Here is an 18,775-nt window from a genome sequence, read left to right as displayed (position 1 = left end):
GAAACCACCTGTGTTCTGATCTCTGTTCAACTCACAAACAATTCAGATATCAGATTTATCCTGTTTACTTTTTCAAAGATCAATCATGTCTGTTTAATATTTTTGCATTATGGCTATTATGATGTGCAGTAAAACTGTACAGAAACAGTGTGGATGAAAACATATTGTACAGTCGTTATTTATGGTAAGTAATGTTCAAAACAAGCGACCATTTTTATTCATATTAGTAAAGAGCGCCCTCTTCTTGCAGAAGTATTGAATTACACAAACAACTTGTTGAAAGGGACTTTAATCAGCCTCCAGCTTTCTGGTTGTCAACATTTGTTTGCTTTAACTCTAAATAGTTTGGCATACCTAACGAAAACAATAGTTTTATTTACGAGTGTAAATAAATGGGAAATATCTGTCTGTCATTGTCTCTCTCCCATATTTTTCCCTCTGTGGAGCATTCCGTGTCGTGTTTTTCACATTGACATTGCATTTTGTTTTCAGATCTTCCACATATGAAATGGATTGAGAATCTTTGCTTCATAGCAATCTTATTTGTTTACTTTCATTGTTTATTTTGTGCACAGCGTTCCTCTTCTTGCACAAATAATGAATCTCTGGCACATTCCTATGCAAACTCAATGACGGGCGAAAAGGGTTAAGAGGTCAATTAAGAGAGAATTTGTGAAGAAGCAGCCAAGTGACCGAAATGAATGACTGGACATGTGTGAATATTAGCATCAACTGCTCATTTTGTTCTGGGAGACCTACATTCATCTGTAGCGTCTGATATAATATGACAATTGACATGAGTAACGTCTTATTAAATTCAAGTTAACACCAACGCATCAATCCCCCCACATTAGACCTGTTATTATTACTGAATAGGATTTAGGCTGTTGCTTTTTCTTTTTTTTTAGTTTTATGTCCATGATGTCCTGCTCAGAGGACAGCAAACTCACCTTCCTGCAAATACTGACTGCATGCTGCTCTCTAGTGGCCTGCATCTGTAATGACATCGTTCAGAGCTCCAGGTGCCCCTGTTAACGGATTTGATTATAAAGGTTATTGTCAACAACGAGCCACAAGATTGAATCACAACAATCAATTAACTCAACGAAAACGAAATGAAATGAGAAACACATTTCAAACATGCAGCATACAACATAGCTTTCAATATACAGATTCTCACAAAACTGCTAAATGTTGCTAAATCAATTTTCACAACAAAAAAAAAAAACAAAGTGTAAATGTAAAAAACGTGATTTAATCAGTGGTGCAGTGATTAGCACTATGTACAAAGTAATAAAGGACAGACGGGTGGGTTGGTTCATATTTTCAGGGTCTGAGTTGGGAACAAGCCAACAAACAATCCTATCATGGATTGACTCCCCCTCTGAGCAAAGTCCCACACATCAGTGTTCACGAAAAAACCCAAACAAGCAAAATTAAACTTGGCAGAGTTACATGGGGTTCAGTTCAACCGACTAAAATGAGAAAATATCCCTGTATCGTAAAACAATACGGAAAAGGTCAGGGGTGTATTCACACATAAAGTAGTCCAAGTAAAACTTTTCGAATTAGTTTGATTTGTAATATTCAACATATTGTATGAGCTCACTGCACGCGTTGAGTAAAATGCTTGAATATAGTAAAAGTACAATCATCTAAACCTAAAGCATTCAGGTCATACATCGTCGGTGAAAATAGTTTAAATTCAGAACATTTTCTTCCACCAGGAAACTTTCCAGTGCGAACATTTACCAGCTTCTGTGTGCGTTTGCTCTCCATCTCGGCGCGCGCCGGTTGTCCAATTACTGTAATTACATATAGAGACTCGGGAGGGCGAGCGGGGTTAAGTTATCGGACGACATGCGGCGATGTCTTTTAAATAAGTAGCACACACAAGTAGTTTAAGGTGACAGATGGACGACTGATATCTCTTTTTAGTAACACTCGGCTGCAAGTTAATCCAGCGCTCCTCCTTGCATGCACCGCCCCTCTCTGCTATTTGACGTGTGTGTGTGCGGGCGGTGCTTCGCTGCTCTCCGGTCCGCACGCCGCGTACCTGTAGTGTGTATGTGTTTGTGTACCTCACCGCGGGGGCGACCTGACACGATCCCTGAGACCCGCTGCTGGAGGACAACGTAGCCTGAAGACAAGAGGGAATGCGCTTTAAACCCGAGCCGAACTGAACGTGTCTCACCGAGCCGACATGGACGATCTACCTGCCTCGCGGCTTTCTGCTGCTGGGGGAGTCAACAGTAACACCCCGGCGGGGAGAGCTCCCGGTCAGGCGGCGGGGAAGAAGCAAGCCGTGAAGAGACATCACCACAAACACAACCTGAGGCACAGGTACGAGTTCCTGGAGACCCTGGGCAAAGGGACCTACGGCAAGGTGAAGAAAGCCAGAGAGAGATCGGGCAGACTGGTAAGACTCGAACCTCACGATCACATCTGCAGTCCCGGTGTTGGCCCGGTGTTTCGGGTTAACTGGTTTCCCCGTTGACCGATGACCAACTTTCATTTAGCGTCCGTCGTTCCTGCGGTCACAGCTGATATTAAGAGAAGACTCACGACACGTACGAGACTTCGAAACTTTATTGTAAATGTGGTAAAACAGAGTTCTTCAGGACAGTTACGAGTTTCTGTCGCTGCTGCCATGAAGGTAGTTGGTCACCAAATAACAGGGAAACCAGTTAACCCGAAACCGGTGTCGACCCGGTATCAGCTCACTGTTTACGCTCCTGCCCGAGGGCCACCTGTTGTTTGGAGACGGAGCGCTATTTTTAGGAGACGCAGTCTGCTCTTAGGTTGATTTTATCTACCTGTACAGCAAAGGTTACAGATTCGTGATAAAGTAGATTATCTTCCTTAAATATAGCTTAAGAGTTACACTTGCTTAAAGCAGACATGAGACACATCGTCCTCAGCCTGTTTTATTGAAGGTATCTGCTTCACAGGCTTTGGAAGCTGGAAAGTGATTTTTATCACCTGATGTTTATGATCTGTCACAAAGGAGGCATTTGACAGTGAGGATATATTTTTTAAATGCTCTAACCATCATAAGATTTGCCATTGCAGATTTTCATGTTTTAATTGTTTTTTCCCCCTATAAAGCTGTTTTCTATTTGAATGTTTTGTTTTTAGATTACCATGACTACTTTAAGATCTTTTTTTAAAGGATACTAAACACATGGAATGATGAAGGCACATAGAAATGAATAGGGACCTTCAAGTGTTTAATTTCTACCTCTTTACATAGACTTTTCCTTTTTTAAATGTGACAAAATCATAGAGAACACTGCCAAACAGGAGCTTCTCATAGATGTATTGATAATAATGAAGAGTATGTCATATTTCTTAGTAATGAGGGGAGAAACGACACTAAATGGAAATACTAGCAAATCTTTTGATTCATTAACCCTTATTGGTTCAAGTTACACTGACTGCACTCTCCGAATTTGTCTGGTGTGAAAAATAAAAGCACAGCATACAACTCAATGATGTATAAATAGAACCGACTTTTAAAATATTCTCCAATGCACAGCTCAGTACACAAAAATATGGGTTTAATGAGTTCAGTGTTTTAACACCTTTATAAAGCTGGCCCTCCATTCTGAGGTCAAACCAAGACCCCTCACCTTACATCCTACCCAGGAAGTCTTTACATAATCTGGGTTGATTTACTGGATGTAGCATAAAGGAAGTGTCTGATTGGAATGGCCTGTGTGAATTTCTCCCTGCAGGGACTTTCAGACAGGAAAGTTGGGTAATTTTCAGTCCGCTCTCCTGATACAGACGGGGGGCGGGGGGAAGAAACCATAAGTAACCTTTTCAGGCCCGTTCCCTGTAACCTGAGGGGAAATGGGAGGTATTTAAAACAGTCTGGGTTGAGATAAGCTTTTAAAAGGCCATAAATATGCAGGCAAACACCAGACTTGTGTGGATGATGGATTCCTCAAACCTGAGTGTGAGTTGTTCACATGGAAATGTTTTTTGGAGTTGTGCGTGTGTGTTTATCACACCTTATCTATGAAACCACCCTTTACAAGAGCTGTCCAGCCACGTGCTTTGCCCAATCCATGAATGAGAGAAACGACTTTTTGTTCATGGAATGGGTACTTTCACAGATAACGTGTCATATTTTTCCGTTGGTAGTTATTGAGACTAAAGAAAAGGTCAATCACATTTTTGAATAATTTATTTCCACTGAGAATGATCAGAAAGTGATTACAATTTGTTCAACCTGAATGAGACTAAATGAGTTGCAACTCATCTTTAATTAACATAATTGTTTATAATTTTCTGACATTTTAAAGCCTCAACTAATCATTGATTCCAAAAAAAAATCATGAAAAATATAGGAAGTTGCAGCTCTTGACCTGATCTAGTCCAGTCCACGCTAACAACTTCACAATCTCCAGCCTCAAATTGAGTTTGACAATCATCTTTCCATCTAATCTTCTCACTTCTTACAATCCACCCTAATAAAGTAAACGTTGATCTTATGTAAACGTTACAAAATCTGGGGCACTGGACTCTAACCTGGGTCATGTTTTCTTTTTATGATCAGGTCAAACATTCTGCGAAATACAACCAGTAGTAAAATGATACAGCACAAAAAGCAGATAGAATGATTTTTCTTTTTTATTGTCTGATGAATTCACTGGCTGAACCAAACTGCCAAATGGAGCTGTGGCTCTGTCGGTGAGTCTGGTCCAGCTCCTAATGTCATGGTTTTTTCAGAAATGATCCTATTTAAAGATCACGTATGGCACAAGTGAAAGCAGTAGGTAGTCGAGGCAATGAAGCAGCAGGAATTCCCCGTCAGCCCTTGAAGTAAACACGCAGTGATGCAAGTTGAGCCTTGTCCACACCTCCACTCTTTCACCGCCTGACACCACTTTCTGCCACGCTGCTGTTTTTATTGGTGTCTGAAGATTCATCGCTGCAGGCAAGTGTCCTGACCATGTGGTGCCTCTAATATTCAAATACTGATCAACCCCAAATTTGTGTTTTGTACTTGCGCCAAACTAATAGCAGCAGTTCGTGCAGACTTGCAACGGCAGAGACACTTATTTTCCTTTGTGGTTTACCTGCTGGAGTACTGAAAGCATAATGGACCGAGGAACGTAATCTGACCCTCTGTGGGTGACACAACAAAAAGAGGAGCATCATGTTGCGTGCTGTGGCTCTACAGCTGTTCCCATTGTCTCCGTGCGTACGTTTGATTACATAAGCCACTTAGATTGGGGGGTTCACAGGATGCATTAGCGTCGGGTTGATCTGCCACTCGGTGCATCGCATGGATGATGTATCCGCATGTCCCATTTAGACACCCAGACTGCTCTGCAGCAGCTATGCATGATTCACGACTACGAACGTCATTAGATTGACAAAAAAACACATTTAATAGTGATAATTAAAACGGATGAATCCTGCTGTACTATCAAATCCTAAGAACGATATCTACCATTGTACTTTTGTAAAATGTGTAAAGAATGCATAATCGTCCAACCCATGTTTTTATTTTCTTTGGCGAAGAAATAGGTCAAAGCTAAACTGTATTAGATTTCATTGACTCGGACATAAGTAGGGCAGATCCTTTTATAATTCTAAAAACTTTTAGGAGACACGGAGTCATAAGCTTGAACTATAAAGTGTTATATTTGTGGTTTAAATGTAAAATATCAGGTTGGAGTTGAGGCTCTGACCTGCTTTCTTTGCCCGTCTCCATTCACGTGTTTGATCGTCACAAGTCCGATACTCTTCCAACTTAGTAACTTAGCTGTTTGAGGTTAAGGGTCTTTCTCTGGGATTAACAATGATGAGCCATCTCATTAAATTCTCATTTTTGGTTCGACACACCACCACCACCACCATACACACTCGCCACATACAAAAAATAATATAAAACATTTTCCTTATCTAAATCTTCGTTTCCACATATTGCATTTGGAAATGGCACGCTTACAACAGCCCTCTCTTTATATACATGAAGTTTAATAGTTCTGTTTGTTCATTTCCAAATGGAACAGTGGCACATTGTATAACCAATTCATGAAGATGGTCCCCAAAAGAATTGAATGGGTTATTCATTGACCTGTGCTTCATATCTTTACCAAATTCTGTTTAAAAGTTAGACCAGTAGCATGGTGATGTACAAACAATCCAGTTTATGCTGTTCTATCAAAAGTCAGTTTGAGCTAAAAGAAGTAGTTTTAATATGCATCCCAAAGTCAGTAATGTTAAAAAAAAAAAAAAAAGAAGATATTTCTTTGGGTGTGGAAATGCAGTCGGCGTGTGAAATATCAAATATTTCAACGTGTTAGTGGCCATTGCGTTAGAGCAGAAAGATGCTAACAAAACTGCACACACACACAGATAACCTCACAAGGGTGTGAGCTCATCATGAGTCTGGGCTCAGCCCGTCCCATCGCTGTGCAAACAAACGCAGGAAACCTCAGTTCCCCGAGTCCGGAAAAATGTCTGTGCGGTGTGAAAACGGCGCTGACCGGGGAGGCGCAGCATCCTCGCCGGCAGATAGTGACTCATGACGGGGGACGGGGCCTGTGTTGAAACTGTTGTGAGGAGTTGCTGCCTTACTCATTTCCCCGTGTCTGTAGCCTGGGGGGGGTGTTTGAAACAGGGACACCCCACCACCACTGCCATCTGGTGCCTCACGACACCCTTCCACCTTGGGGTAGACTGATGACGCACTAAGCGCGCACAGGAATCCCAAGCATCTGCACCACCACGAGACAAAACCAAAGAGACGACTCCAGTCTTTGACGGAGCTTTGTCTGGAAATACAGACCCCACAGTTACTATTCACACTTGAATTAACTGACTGAGCTTCTGGCAAGCGTAGCGGGAGACAATAGTTTTCTTTACTGCAGACAATACTCGACCTAATACTCCTTCAGCTCTGTTAGAAAGTGCAGAGCGGAGTTTTCGGTTCATTGCCCACCGTCCTGCTCGCATAAGTTGAATTTTTTATATTTTTTTTCCCACAAACTTAGAAATTGACGTGTAACTTTGCATCTTGAATAATGATCTCCGATTGCCAATGGCTGCCTTGGTCTTATTATCTATATCATTATTTTTACTGGGAAACTTTGATTGAATAAAGCCTTACTTGATCTGCAATAATTACTATTTCAATTGATATCCCTGACAAATCATTCATACATTTTCTTGCTTCCTGGTCGTTCACTAACTTGATTGCACATCTCTGCTATTCCATCTTAAGTTTTAATTACACATTCCAGCTTATGTCACGTGTCGCCACCTTGACTGTTTCTTAGTTCTGTCTTCACATGTTGGCTGCGGTTTGCAAGGCCGAATCAAAGCTGGCTTTAGGAGTAAAGATTCAGGGTTCACGCCTGCAGCTCTCCTGTCACAAGCTCGCTTCCTTAGCCTCCCGGCCACCAATATATCCGGTAGTTTTTGTACTTCTGCACTGGACCGGTGTACTTGCTCCAAGGTTTGTTTTAATCGGAACAAACCTGCTAAATGTTTACATGAAATAAAAGAATAGTCCAACTAACAACCTTTAGAAAGTGACGACTTTCAGTCCTTGTAACGACCTCTTACTATCTGATTTGGGCCATAATTCTCATTTTAATGTGACAGTTTAAACATCTACGCCGAGTACAATTCTTTTCAAGTCATATAATCTTTTCTTTTTTAATCCAAGGTTGCCGTGAAGTCTATCAGAAAGGAGAAGATCAAGGATGAGCAAGACCTGGTTCACATTCGCCGAGAGATTGAGATCATGTCGTCGCTGTGTCATCCGCACATCATCACTATATATGAAGGTACGGCATCCAGAAGTTTACTCATCGTTTGTGTTTGGTTAGAGTTCTGTTTGCTGTTCAGCGGCGACTCCATCTTTTTGCCGCACGCCGTTTTGAAACGTGACACCTGGAAAATTGGGTCTCAATTCAGCCTCTGTTTGAGGTCCAGAGTTTGGTCACGCAAGTCTTTGTGCTGGAAAAAGAGCCGTGCTCCGTTATATAAGCTCTGATGCCCTGCCGTACCCCAACATCACTCGGGGGGGATAATGCAGGGCCTCGTGTCTTCTGGTGCCCATCACGCCTGATGAGATGATCATCATTCAGTGTTTCTTCACTTCGCTGCATGTTTGTTTGAGCCTGGATTATCCTAATCACTGTGCGCTTCAAGCCGCACAGACAGTTTTCACATCACGAAGCCTCGTGGAAGGTCTGAAGTCCTGACTCTGAGACCTTGTGCTGTGCGCTTTGTCTTGCAGTGTTCGAAAACAAGGACAAAATTGTCATTGTGATGGAGTATGCCAGCAAAGGAGACCTGTATGATTACATCTGTGATAAGAGGACCATCTCTGAGCCAGAGGCCAGGCACTTCTTCAGGCAGATCGTTTCGGCTGTGCACTATTGCCACCAGGTGAGGCATTTATCCTGCATGTCGACTTTATTGAAAATAGTTTTCTGAATCTACAGCCGAGTCCAGTCGAAGAGTGCATTAGGCCTGTGAGTTAATCAAATGTAAAGCTTAATAATGCAGAGCCCCTCGGGGTTGTTTTCCAGGACACGAGTGCCTCCAAAATTACATAATGGGTATTATTCACCGTCAGCCCTGCGCTGGGAAGCTGTGAGAACGATGCAGGGCGAGATGAACAGTTGGTCTGTACAGCAATAGCGTCAGGGCGAAAGGCCAGCCTTCCTAACACACACACACACACACACACACACACACACACACACACACACACACACACACACAGGCACCGTCTAGCAATTTAATGAGGGTGTGAAGGGACAGAGCACACACACAATCGGTTGTTCCCGGAGACCGGAGCTGTGTAATTACAAGCGTTTCGAGTTCAGTGTATTTTAGTGCGGCTGTTCAGCACTGTGCACAGCCTTTTCTAAATGTTTGTTAAATAATATTAACAGAGTGAGTTGCACTCATTTACCGCGTGAACCATCCGCCTTATTTCACTTTCAAGGAGCGCTAATGTTTATCTTTAAGTTTTTCTTTATTTTCTTTAAATCGAGGCTTGTGAAGTGGAAAATAACGTGTTCGCCATTTCCATTTATATCCTTTACGTTTGGCTTGAGAATGAACCCGATAATTTGTAATCGCATCTTAACAATTAACACCCGCATAACGCAAACCACAAGGAATTTGTGCACTGCAGCAAGAGCTGGGCGTACGTAAGAAATAGTTGACCTGCATTTTTGAAAGCGAAGCAAATACAATTGGAGTCAGAGGCATTCCCCCCCGCGGACCCAAGGACAATGAAGCCTGGCTGACGCACCGGGGAAAAAAAAAAAAAAATCTCCCTCGGAAAGGAATGTGTTGTGACCCAGTAGATAATTATCCTTTTATGTAATGTTTCTAGTAAACTGATGCGTAATGGCCCCACTGGAGCTCATTTATTGTCGAAGCATAACAACGAAATAAAACCGAAAACTTTTTGTGTCCTGTATTCTCAGAATGGAATAGTACACCGGGACCTGAAACTGGAAAATATTTTACTTGATGGCAACGGCAATGTCAAGGTGTGTATAATGAGACAACCGTGTACGGAGAGAAATGAGCATGTACACAAGCAGTATTTCACAGGCAACAACAATATCCGTCCAGGTTAATATTCGATGTATTAGTGAAGCTTTTGCTCTCGCCCCTGAGAGAGTGTTCACATGCTTATTTTTGTGGCATCATGAGGCATTATTTATTTATTTTTTTTAAATGGTTTGAAATAACACACATCCAGTCTACTCCAGACTTACTCCTGGTAACTCATGACATGTTTTGTTTTGCTTTTTTTTTTTTTTACTTTTAAATCTGTTAGGAGCTTACATCACATATTAAATACCATTGGTCTATATACTGTGTGTGTGTGTGTGTTTTGGTGTCGGGCAGAAACGGGAAAACTGCCTCCTTGACATCCCTTTCTTGCTCTTGTAGATTGCAGACTTTGGACTATCGAACCTCTACCATGGTGACGAGTTCCTCCAGACATTCTGTGGTAGCCCTTTGTACGCCTCCCCAGAGATTGTGAATGGACGGCCGTACCGCGGGCCAGAGGTGGACACGTGGTCTCTCGGTGTGTTGTTATACTCGTTGGTTCATGGCACCATGCCATTTGATGGAAACAGCCACAGAACCCTGGTCCAGCAGATCAGCACTGGGAACTACCGTAAACCAAGCAACCCGTCTGGTGAGTTTTTTTTTTTTTTTTAACTTTACCAGTCATCCAAATAATGATAATGTTGGTGTATCTTCTTTGTTTTACAAGAAGATCTTAAAGCAACTAATCGGATCAAGACAAACTAATTAAAATCACTTGGATAAGGGGTGAAACATTTTCCAAGACGTCTGACCGAGCTCAGTCGACCTGATTCACTTGCTTTGAGACGCCACCTGAATGGATTATTGTGACGACCTTGAGATTAAATGTGTTGTTCCTACCACTTCTCTCTTTTAGATGCATGTGGACTTATCCGCTGGATGCTGATGGTAAATCCAGAGCGCAGAGCAACGATTGAGGAGATTGCTGGACACTGGTGGCTCAACTGGGGCTACCAGCAGCCATTACTGTCCGAGCGAAGGAACAGCGCAGTAGAGCAGACCGCTCCTCCAGTGTCTCCATCCACGTCTCACCCCGGTGGCCTGGCCAGCGTTGCCAGTTGGTTGCGTCGTACGTCGAGGCCTTTGCTGGAGAATGGCTCCAAGATGCGCTGCCTGCTCCGCTCGCAGGCCGGCGGAGGAGATGTTGTTCGGCAGCGTTCTCTGCGAAGGTCACGCAAAGAGAACAACGTCTCCCAGACTGTTTATGAAGGAAGCACAGACGCTCGTCCCTCCAAGGGTATCCTCAAGAGACGCAACAGCATCAAACAGAAGGCGATGAGTGAAACCCAGGCTGCGGCTTCAGTGGAGTCGCAGAACATTTTGGACTTGTCCGCACCAGCCAATGACCCCGCAGCTGCAATGCTCCCTCGCAAAGGGATCCTGAAAAAGCCTGCAGAGCAGGAGTCGGGATATTACTCGTCCTCTCCCGAGAACAATGAGTCTGGATGGACAACACAAACTAAAGAGTGTCCTTCAGCTCCAACATATAGAAAAGGCATCCTCAAGCGCAATGGAAAATTCTCCTCGGGTGGACTGCAGGAGTTTGGCTCTCTGGACCAGCTGGCAGCCACTCTACCCTGTGGAGGTGCCAAGTCAAGGCCAAGCGGTGCCATCAGTGAGGACAGCATCCTGTCTTCAGAGTCGTTTGACCAGCTGGACCTCCCAGACCGCGTGAGACCACCGACCCAAACTGAAAAACCGGCCAAAGCCAGCATGAGAGGCTCCGTTTCCGCCGACAACCTCCTGGACATCAAAGAGGACGTGATCCTTGCCGACGGGCTGCTGAGGTCCTGGAACTGCTACGAGGCCGGAGTGGCTGACAGTGCCTTCTCTATCACTGACTGCGACAACGTCACAGAGGCATACAAGCAGGCCATGGTCATCCGAGGCCCTGCCGCAAGTTGAACACCGCTCTTCGGAAAAAGTCGTTGACTTAAGACGTGATTTTAATTCACTTTGTAAATGGCCGTGGAAATGAGACCCAAAGTGCATTATGTGAAAATGCCAGAACACTGTAGATTCTCTTGGATAAATAACTTCAGGAATTACGCAGTACCAAAAAGGGAAAAGGGTTATGGATTTTTAATTTCAGCTGGTTTAAAAGGGGTTCAAAACAACCAGCTGGGACAATTAAACTACATGTTTAAATATGCAAAGTGCAATTGACTTTTCTCAGGTGAAAACGGCTTCAAGTCGTCACTTAAAACCAAAACTGCAGTTTGAGTTAGGAGAACTTCAGTGACGGGAAAACTATTATTTTATACGAACCCAAGGGGACAAATGCTTGAATGTAGCTTAATATTTGTATTCTGCAACTGAGTGGCAAATGGAGCCAACAGGTGAAGCGTTGTGGTCGGAGTGTGGCTTTGTGTTGAGACTCTGCTCTTGTGACACGACATTTCATGGAAACCAAAGTGAAAACATGATTCGGGCTGAACTGAAACCAGAGGTGTCAAGAGGATATTTGCTTGTGAAAAGGACTTCCCGGTGTTTTCTTACTGGAATTACTCCTTTTGAGTTCTGACGGTGACGACAATATTTGTCACCATACGACTCAAAACAAAGGGAACCAGTTGAACCTGCTCTTGCCGCCTCGGGGAAACGTGCACTGGTGACTTTCCATTCAGGCGGCAGTTTTCTACAGACGCCGGTTCTCCTCAAGGCGCTTTTTTCTTTTTCTTTGAAGGTCATCATCAGTGTGTCATGCTGTATGTTTACGAATATCGCAAGTAAGATCAGTCACAGTATCGGGGACGGTGCAGTATTATACAAAGCGAAACGCCATTTAATATTAAAGATATATATAAATGCTGCAATCCAGTGACTAAAACACTTTTTTTTTTTAATGCTGGAGTTGATGGGAAAATCATGAACTATGTGTACAAATTATCGTCGCGCTTGAGCAGAAGTTTTACATCCATGTGGATGACTTGATAATCCTGCATTATGATATCCGCTCTGGTTATTAGAGGTGGCCATAACATCTAACTGGGATAACACTGGCTATCGAAATCTGACAGGCATACTGATTATTTATTTGCCGTCAGTTGAGTATGGTGCTTGTGTAAAAGAAGTTGCATAAGGTGAAGCCATACTGTTTCTTTTTAATTATTTATGGTTTAACTTTCTGGCACGCTAAATTTAATTGAGAATTGAATGTCTGTATGTTGTTGTTGTTGTTTTTTTAACTGAAATTCTTGACATTCCTGGACTCTTGAACATTCTATTTAATTTCCAGTATGTAAGATTTAAGGGACTCTTATTTTCAGAAGCATTTCACTGCATTTTTACTATGAAATCGCAGACAACCTGGGAATGGCTGTCAATTGATTTATCAAAGTAAGCCCTTCATAGATATCTATACTGGCTCCCAAACTGCCAGAGAAGGCACCAGAAAAAATCCTGCATACTGGACCTGTAAGGACGAGTTCCACTCAATGTCACCGCTCTCTTGTAATTGAAGTGACGCGGGGAAAATGTTTTGTATCATTTAATGTCATCACTGTTTGTCATGAAATTTCAATCTTTTTTTTTTTTTTTTGTCAATGGAAACAAAAACAAAAAAAAAACAGTTTGCCAAAGTTGCTGACACCATTTACAACTGTGATGTGCTCTGCTGTTGTGAGACCGATAATAAAGACAACAAAAAAATACCATACAGCAAAGAACTCTTGCTGGTTGTTTTGTGTTACATGTTTAACGCAGTGGGTGGACGGAACCGATGCGTATGCAATGCAGTTACAGTTCAGATTCCAGAGAAATACATGGAAGTAAATATTGTCAACCTATGCAAGAATTGCTTTAAACATTCCGTGCAAATGAACAGTTTATACTCAAACTTAACGGTTCAACTATTCATAAAAATCAACATTATATAAAATCCAAAGCTATTCTCGCTGCCAAAACATCGATATATACAAGAAATCTCAAGTTCCAAAACTTTCGTAAAATTAGAACCTTTCAAACGTGCGTAAAACCAGTTGCAATCCTCTCAAACATTTCGCCTCGTGTTTCTGCTGTGAATTCACAGTTGTTCGTAACCTTTCAAGGAGGAGAGGAGTGTTTCACCATCATTTCCTGAGGTGATCTCACCGACGTCTGCACAACATCCTAGATCTCTGCGGAGGAGGAGCCGATCCCTGCCCTGCGCGCAGCTGATCTGCTGAGGAACCCGGCGGGCAGGCTGAGCTCCACCACACTCCCCAGCTGGTCGCAGCAGAGGAGGATTGTACTCTGTTCAGGGTCACGTTGAAAGAAAAACAGACCTGACTTTATCAGTACAGACGAGGCAAAACACATATGGTCAAGGACATTTATTTTTTTTTATTTTTTTTTAAATTTCACATACACCCTTTTTAAACCACCATCACACGATAGACTGCTTTCTCTCAAATTTGAGATCAGGATGTTTCCACAAAAACACCAAGTCACCGTTGATCACTGGGCAAAGTGAAAATCAATATTGACTGAGAAGACAAGTCAAACATTAGACTTACCAGATCAATGGCCAAAAGGCCAGCCAAGAAATTTGTCACCAAATATGGGGAGACGGCAGCGTCCAGCAACTTCAGCCTTTGCATGGCAATGCTCACGCAGGCACACACAACAGTGGAGGGCAGGAAAGCTGAAAACCTGTCGTCTGTAGAAAAGCATAGAAGGTTGACGTACATCCATTCTCTTCTCTTGAGTAGAACTCAAACTGTATGACATTTAATCGCCCTCACAAGTCTGGAGCTGGAGATGTGACATCAAATACAAAACAATAAAAAAAGAAATACAAACATACGTTCAAGGCCCGAGAAGCTTCATTTTTAAAAGGTATTTATATAGCTAAGTAACAAATGCATGAAGAACTTGCATCACCAGTGGCTGTTTCACTGAAACCAATAGTAGTAAAAGGAAAATACAGATTAAAGGAAAATAGTCTCTCAAATGTAATAAAAGTGTAAACTTAACAAGTATCCCTTGGTGAAACTATTTCTACTGGCAAGTGGTAAAGTCATACATTTCTGTGTAATACCATTAACAGGACATGAATTGTCTTGTCCTCAGTGACTTATCTGACTCATTTCCGCCATGTCAGTACTCTCTCTCTCTATATATATAACAGACATCCCATTTTCTGTGGTCAGGTTCCTCTTGCGTCTTTTCCTTCCATTTACATTGTTTCTGTTGTTTTCATGAAGAGTCACTATGCTACAGAATGATGTCTTTCTTCATGATGCAAAAAAAAACAAAAACCATCACAAATACGAAACAGAGGTGATTTTGGTAAAATGTACAAGTTTAAAATGAAAAGTAAACAATTAAAACTCCCCTTAACTACTTGTATTTGGTTACTTTTCATCTCTGCAGATGGGCAGTGGAACATTATTTATTACACATTGTTTTTATTATTACACACAACAACGAGATCTTTCTCAGTATCCCAGTAAGGATTAGGTAACAGACAATTAGGCAGATGCCACCACAGACGACACACCCCGATGGACAAAGCCAAGTGTTGGAAAAACAAAGGTGATATCCTAATTGCTTCAGGCAGGAGACTACTGGGAAAAAGTCTGCCACTCGCTCCCAAACACCTTTCCTGAATGGGTCACATTGTTGAGAGTCGCACAGCGTCTTCACTTTAAGGAGCTGTAATGTTATAGCCTGTCTGAATTGGTACCGACTGGCCGTATCCCTGTGACTTGTAGCCTCGGGCAACATCACAGAGATCCGTGGGAAATCAGCCAGCTGAATGGTCAAACGCAGGTCTTTCACTGGAGACAAAGCGTGATTACACAAACTCAGCTCTCTGCCTCCCAAACGAACTGCTGACACAACGTAATCAAAGTTATGGCTGCTTTGTGCCTATTGTTCCCTGCCTGGAACGTCCGTTTGTCTCACGCTTACATCATAAAATCATTAAGACATCGCGGTATCGCTGATTCGGTTACAATGGATAAAATAATACCTGCTGTTTTGCTTGGAGTGATAATATCTGGCTCACGGGTCAGCGCAGCAATGATTTATCAGGAGGAGAGTGTCAATACAATGTTCAACCTGTTCCTGAAACATGTTTCTTGTGGTGAGATTTATTTGGGAACACTGTACGTGTGGGTAACTTTACTTTGTTAACTTACCCATAGCTGCCAGAGCAATGTAGGTGTGAACATGCCTGCGCATGTTTGAATGGTGGGGGGTTGGAACAAAAGGGAGCGCATGAAGGATCGGCTCCAGGAAGTCAGAGGGAACCACAGAGGCCAGACACCAGTCCAGCCTGGACACCACCGCCACCTCCCACTGCTGCAACACACACATTCCTGTGAGCCAATCCACCATCAAAACCCCACAGCAGGGACACTCATACAGATGCGACCACAGGCCCCGGCGCCCTCACTCCTCCTGAAGCTTCAATTCTTTCATAAAAGAGCTGCAATTACAATCTTGTTTGTCATGCATGCCAGAAAGCCTTTTCAGGTGGCTTTAAGAACCATCGGAGAAAACGCCTCCGATTCTTGGTTATTCAATAAATAAGCACGGAAAAGGATAAATGTAGGTATCACTCTGAGAAGGCTTACGGGTAATTGGATCATATTGGTGTTTCAAACATTTTATTATCTCCAATATACTCAACCCATTCAAATTGAAACTCGGTAAGGCCTAGTGTGTGTGTGTGTGTGTGTGTGTGTGTGTGTGTGTGTGTGTGCGTGCGTGCGTGCGTGTGTGCACGCAATTACACTCTGAAACTGTATAACAGTGTAAACAAGACAGTTGTCTGCAGAAATGGAGAAGAAATGATGTGTTGATAACACAGTCTAATTTGCAGCTACAGAAGCAGTGTGACGTTGTTCTGATCACTATTTAGAAGTTCCAAGGTTCCAGAATAGGAACACAATTAGATCCCACAAGTGCAAAAAACAACCCAGACTGAACAAAAAAAAAACTGAGGGAAGAACCAAGGGAAAATTTGGACTGGAGGGTCACAGGATGTGGGTGTAATGACTGCTGCTCTGTGTGTGTTTTCAAAAGAAGAGTTTTGTTGCATCTGATGAAGGTTTTTTTGGAAGAATTGTCTTGTTGTACGGCTGCAATTACAAGGCCAACAACAATGGAGGCTGAACACTAACCGATTACGTAAAACCTATGTTTGCTTTCTGTATGTACATAAAGAGCCCAACCCATGATTCAACGGTAGAGTACAATTAACAACCCAAACACTGATGGTACAGAGGATATGAAAGTTTTTATGCAAGATATGTGACCACTATACTGCAACCTCTCCTCTAGATACTACTTTCTCACTGCAGCTTTAATAGGGGCTCCTCCACCTGCAGTACTATGACACATGTGGAAAACAAAATGACAGGTAAAAGACATCTCATAGTGATATATGTAAAACACCTTCCCTTTCATGGTTGAAGAAGAATTATCTACTAAATATTTTGGCCCTATTTTTCTTGTTGCTATTTTCACTAAAATGCTGCACTGGGGAAACAAACGATGTACTAAATGATGTACTACAATAATTGTGGTTGTTCGTGCAAGCACTTAGGAGGAGTAGCAGAATTGTTAATGATTAATAATGTTTGCTGGTCATTTTTGTGTTTGCTTTGGTTGAATGTTTGACTTGAGTCGAGCGATTTACCAGGATGTGTGGGACAGAGACAGAGTTGTCGGTGTAGACACACAGCTTGCTGGCAGTCAGAGAGACCATGTCCCTCATTTTGGAGGCCAGAAACATGCAGACGGTTCCTAGAGGCTGCAGGTTGGACTTGTCCACAGTGAACCGGGCCACGCAGGAGTCCAGGTACTGCACAGCCTGGGGAAACACCTCCTCCTCACACTGCAGCTCCTCACACACCTGACAGGACAGGACAGGACAGGGGGGGGGGGGCGTTATTTCTGCTCCTGCAGAGGAGGAGGGGGGGGGTAACATGAGTGTACCTGCAACATCCACTCTGTCAGGGTCCTCCTCATGTGTGGCTGGATGTCTGCCTGCTCCCAACCGGAGGAGGAGGAGGAGGAGGCCGGGCTGCAGGCCTCTTTCTCCCGCAGGTTGCGCAGCACTCTGAGGTCCCGGGTCATTGCAGGGTCGCAACCCGCCCGGAGGACCACCCACGCGTTATTCATCTCCTGTGACTCAACGACGGAGCTGTCCATCTTAACGGAGACCCGCCACACAGAGAGAGGGACGTCCCGTTAGGCTGACGTCAGTGGTGAGCCGTCATGGCGTCCCGGGACTGTTTCAGTTAAAAGCCTAATGTAAATGCTGTGCGTCGACGCAAACCCCCTGCGCATAGACTCTGCGTCGCACAACGTTGTTCTACAGAACGCGAAAGGACGTGCGCAAGTCACGAGAGCTGTGATTGGTACGATGTACTACGTCAAAGAGCTTGCTCAGACAATCCACGTGAGCTTCGGAATGATGGTGTAGTTAAATGTGCACTTTAATGGAGAAAAACATCTGGTTGCAGTGCGGTCCACAGCGATTTGCAGGAAGCCCAGTTTGTAGCTCGCCACTGAGGCCTGCTGGTTTAAACTTAGCAGCACCATGACCGGAAAATAAACTCTACCAACGAGTTTTTGCACCGTGTGCCTTACTACGCCCCCTAGCGTTGTGGCGGTAAACTACCTCGCGGCACAGAACTTCCGACGCACAGCACTGTGCATACTGTGGCCTTAACCGTACCCAGCAAATAACCAACTAACCAACTACTAATCTAATCACACTTTTGAAAGAAAAAAAAGTGTATTACTAAAGGTTCCTTTATATAATGTATGATATATATATGAAAACACATTTGGTATAAGCTATTTTTCATGCCGTATTTTGCAGATTTTAAGAGTTAAAAAATAAACGGTTGCTTCAAGGTACATGTGAACATCATCAACATAACATACAATAAAAGCTAAACCTTTCTAACTTAACAAAAAACACAGAACTTTCACTTTCTGCAGACTTTAACCATCCTCAGCATGCTTATTATCCCAATGTCTAGAAATTGAGTAACCTTGATTTAAACATTTGAGGGTATTTTACCCCAAGAAAAATGTTGACATGTTTTTTTTAAGATACTCCTGCTAGATTTGGATAATATTCATCTAGCATTTTATCCTTCATGTTTGTAAATCTAATGACAGGTTCTGTTGACAACACTGAATGGGTCTTCTTTAACTT

The 18,775-nt window shown here is 42.9% G+C and overlaps 2 protein-coding genes across 2 annotated transcripts; one reads left to right on the top strand and one right to left on the bottom strand.

Annotated features, from left to right (window-relative positions):
• The first annotated feature begins 2,058 nt into the window (after nucleotides 1-2,058).
• nuak2 (NUAK family, SNF1-like kinase, 2) lies at nucleotides 2,059-13,269 on the top strand. Its single transcript, XM_080460811.1, has 6 exons — nucleotides 2,059-2,419; nucleotides 7,691-7,811; nucleotides 8,267-8,418; nucleotides 9,474-9,539; nucleotides 9,949-10,201; nucleotides 10,469-13,269. Exons 1-6 carry the CDS (start codon nucleotides 2,204-2,206, stop codon nucleotides 11,515-11,517), a joined length of 1,857 nt encoding a protein of 618 aa, XP_080316937.1. The 5' UTR covers nucleotides 2,059-2,203; the 3' UTR covers nucleotides 11,518-13,269.
• On the bottom strand, nucleotides 13,096-17,757 carry ccnd3 (cyclin D3; the record flags this gene model as incomplete). Its single annotated transcript, XM_080461129.1, has 5 exons — nucleotides 13,096-13,845; nucleotides 14,109-14,251; nucleotides 15,738-15,900; nucleotides 17,243-17,458; nucleotides 17,542-17,757. The coding sequence occupies 5 exons, from the start codon at nucleotides 17,755-17,757 to the stop codon at nucleotides 13,723-13,725; spliced, it is 861 nt and encodes a 286-aa protein (XP_080317255.1). The 3' UTR covers nucleotides 13,096-13,722.
• Nucleotides 17,758-18,775: the final 1,018 nt, after the last annotated feature.

This window comes from Lipophrys pholis (assembly GCF_963383615.2).
Source record: "Lipophrys pholis genome assembly, chromosome: 4".
Classification (NCBI taxonomy): domain Eukaryota; kingdom Metazoa; phylum Chordata; class Actinopteri; order Blenniiformes; family Blenniidae; genus Lipophrys; species Lipophrys pholis.
This window is presented reverse-complemented; position numbering and strand designations above follow the sequence as displayed.

Bases quoted from the DNA above. Each gene is read 5' to 3' on its own strand.
- nuak2 (XM_080460811.1), top strand. From the start codon at position 2,204: ATGGACGATCTACCTGCCTCGCGGCTTTCTGCTGCTGGGGGAGTCAAC. The intron at 7,812-8,266 runs GTACGGCATCCA...TTTGTCTTGCAG, and splicing joins CATCATCACTATATATGAAG to TGTTCGAAAACAAGGACAAA. The intron at 8,419-9,473 runs GTGAGGCATTTA...CTGTATTCTCAG, and splicing joins CTGTGCACTATTGCCACCAG to AATGGAATAGTACACCGGGA.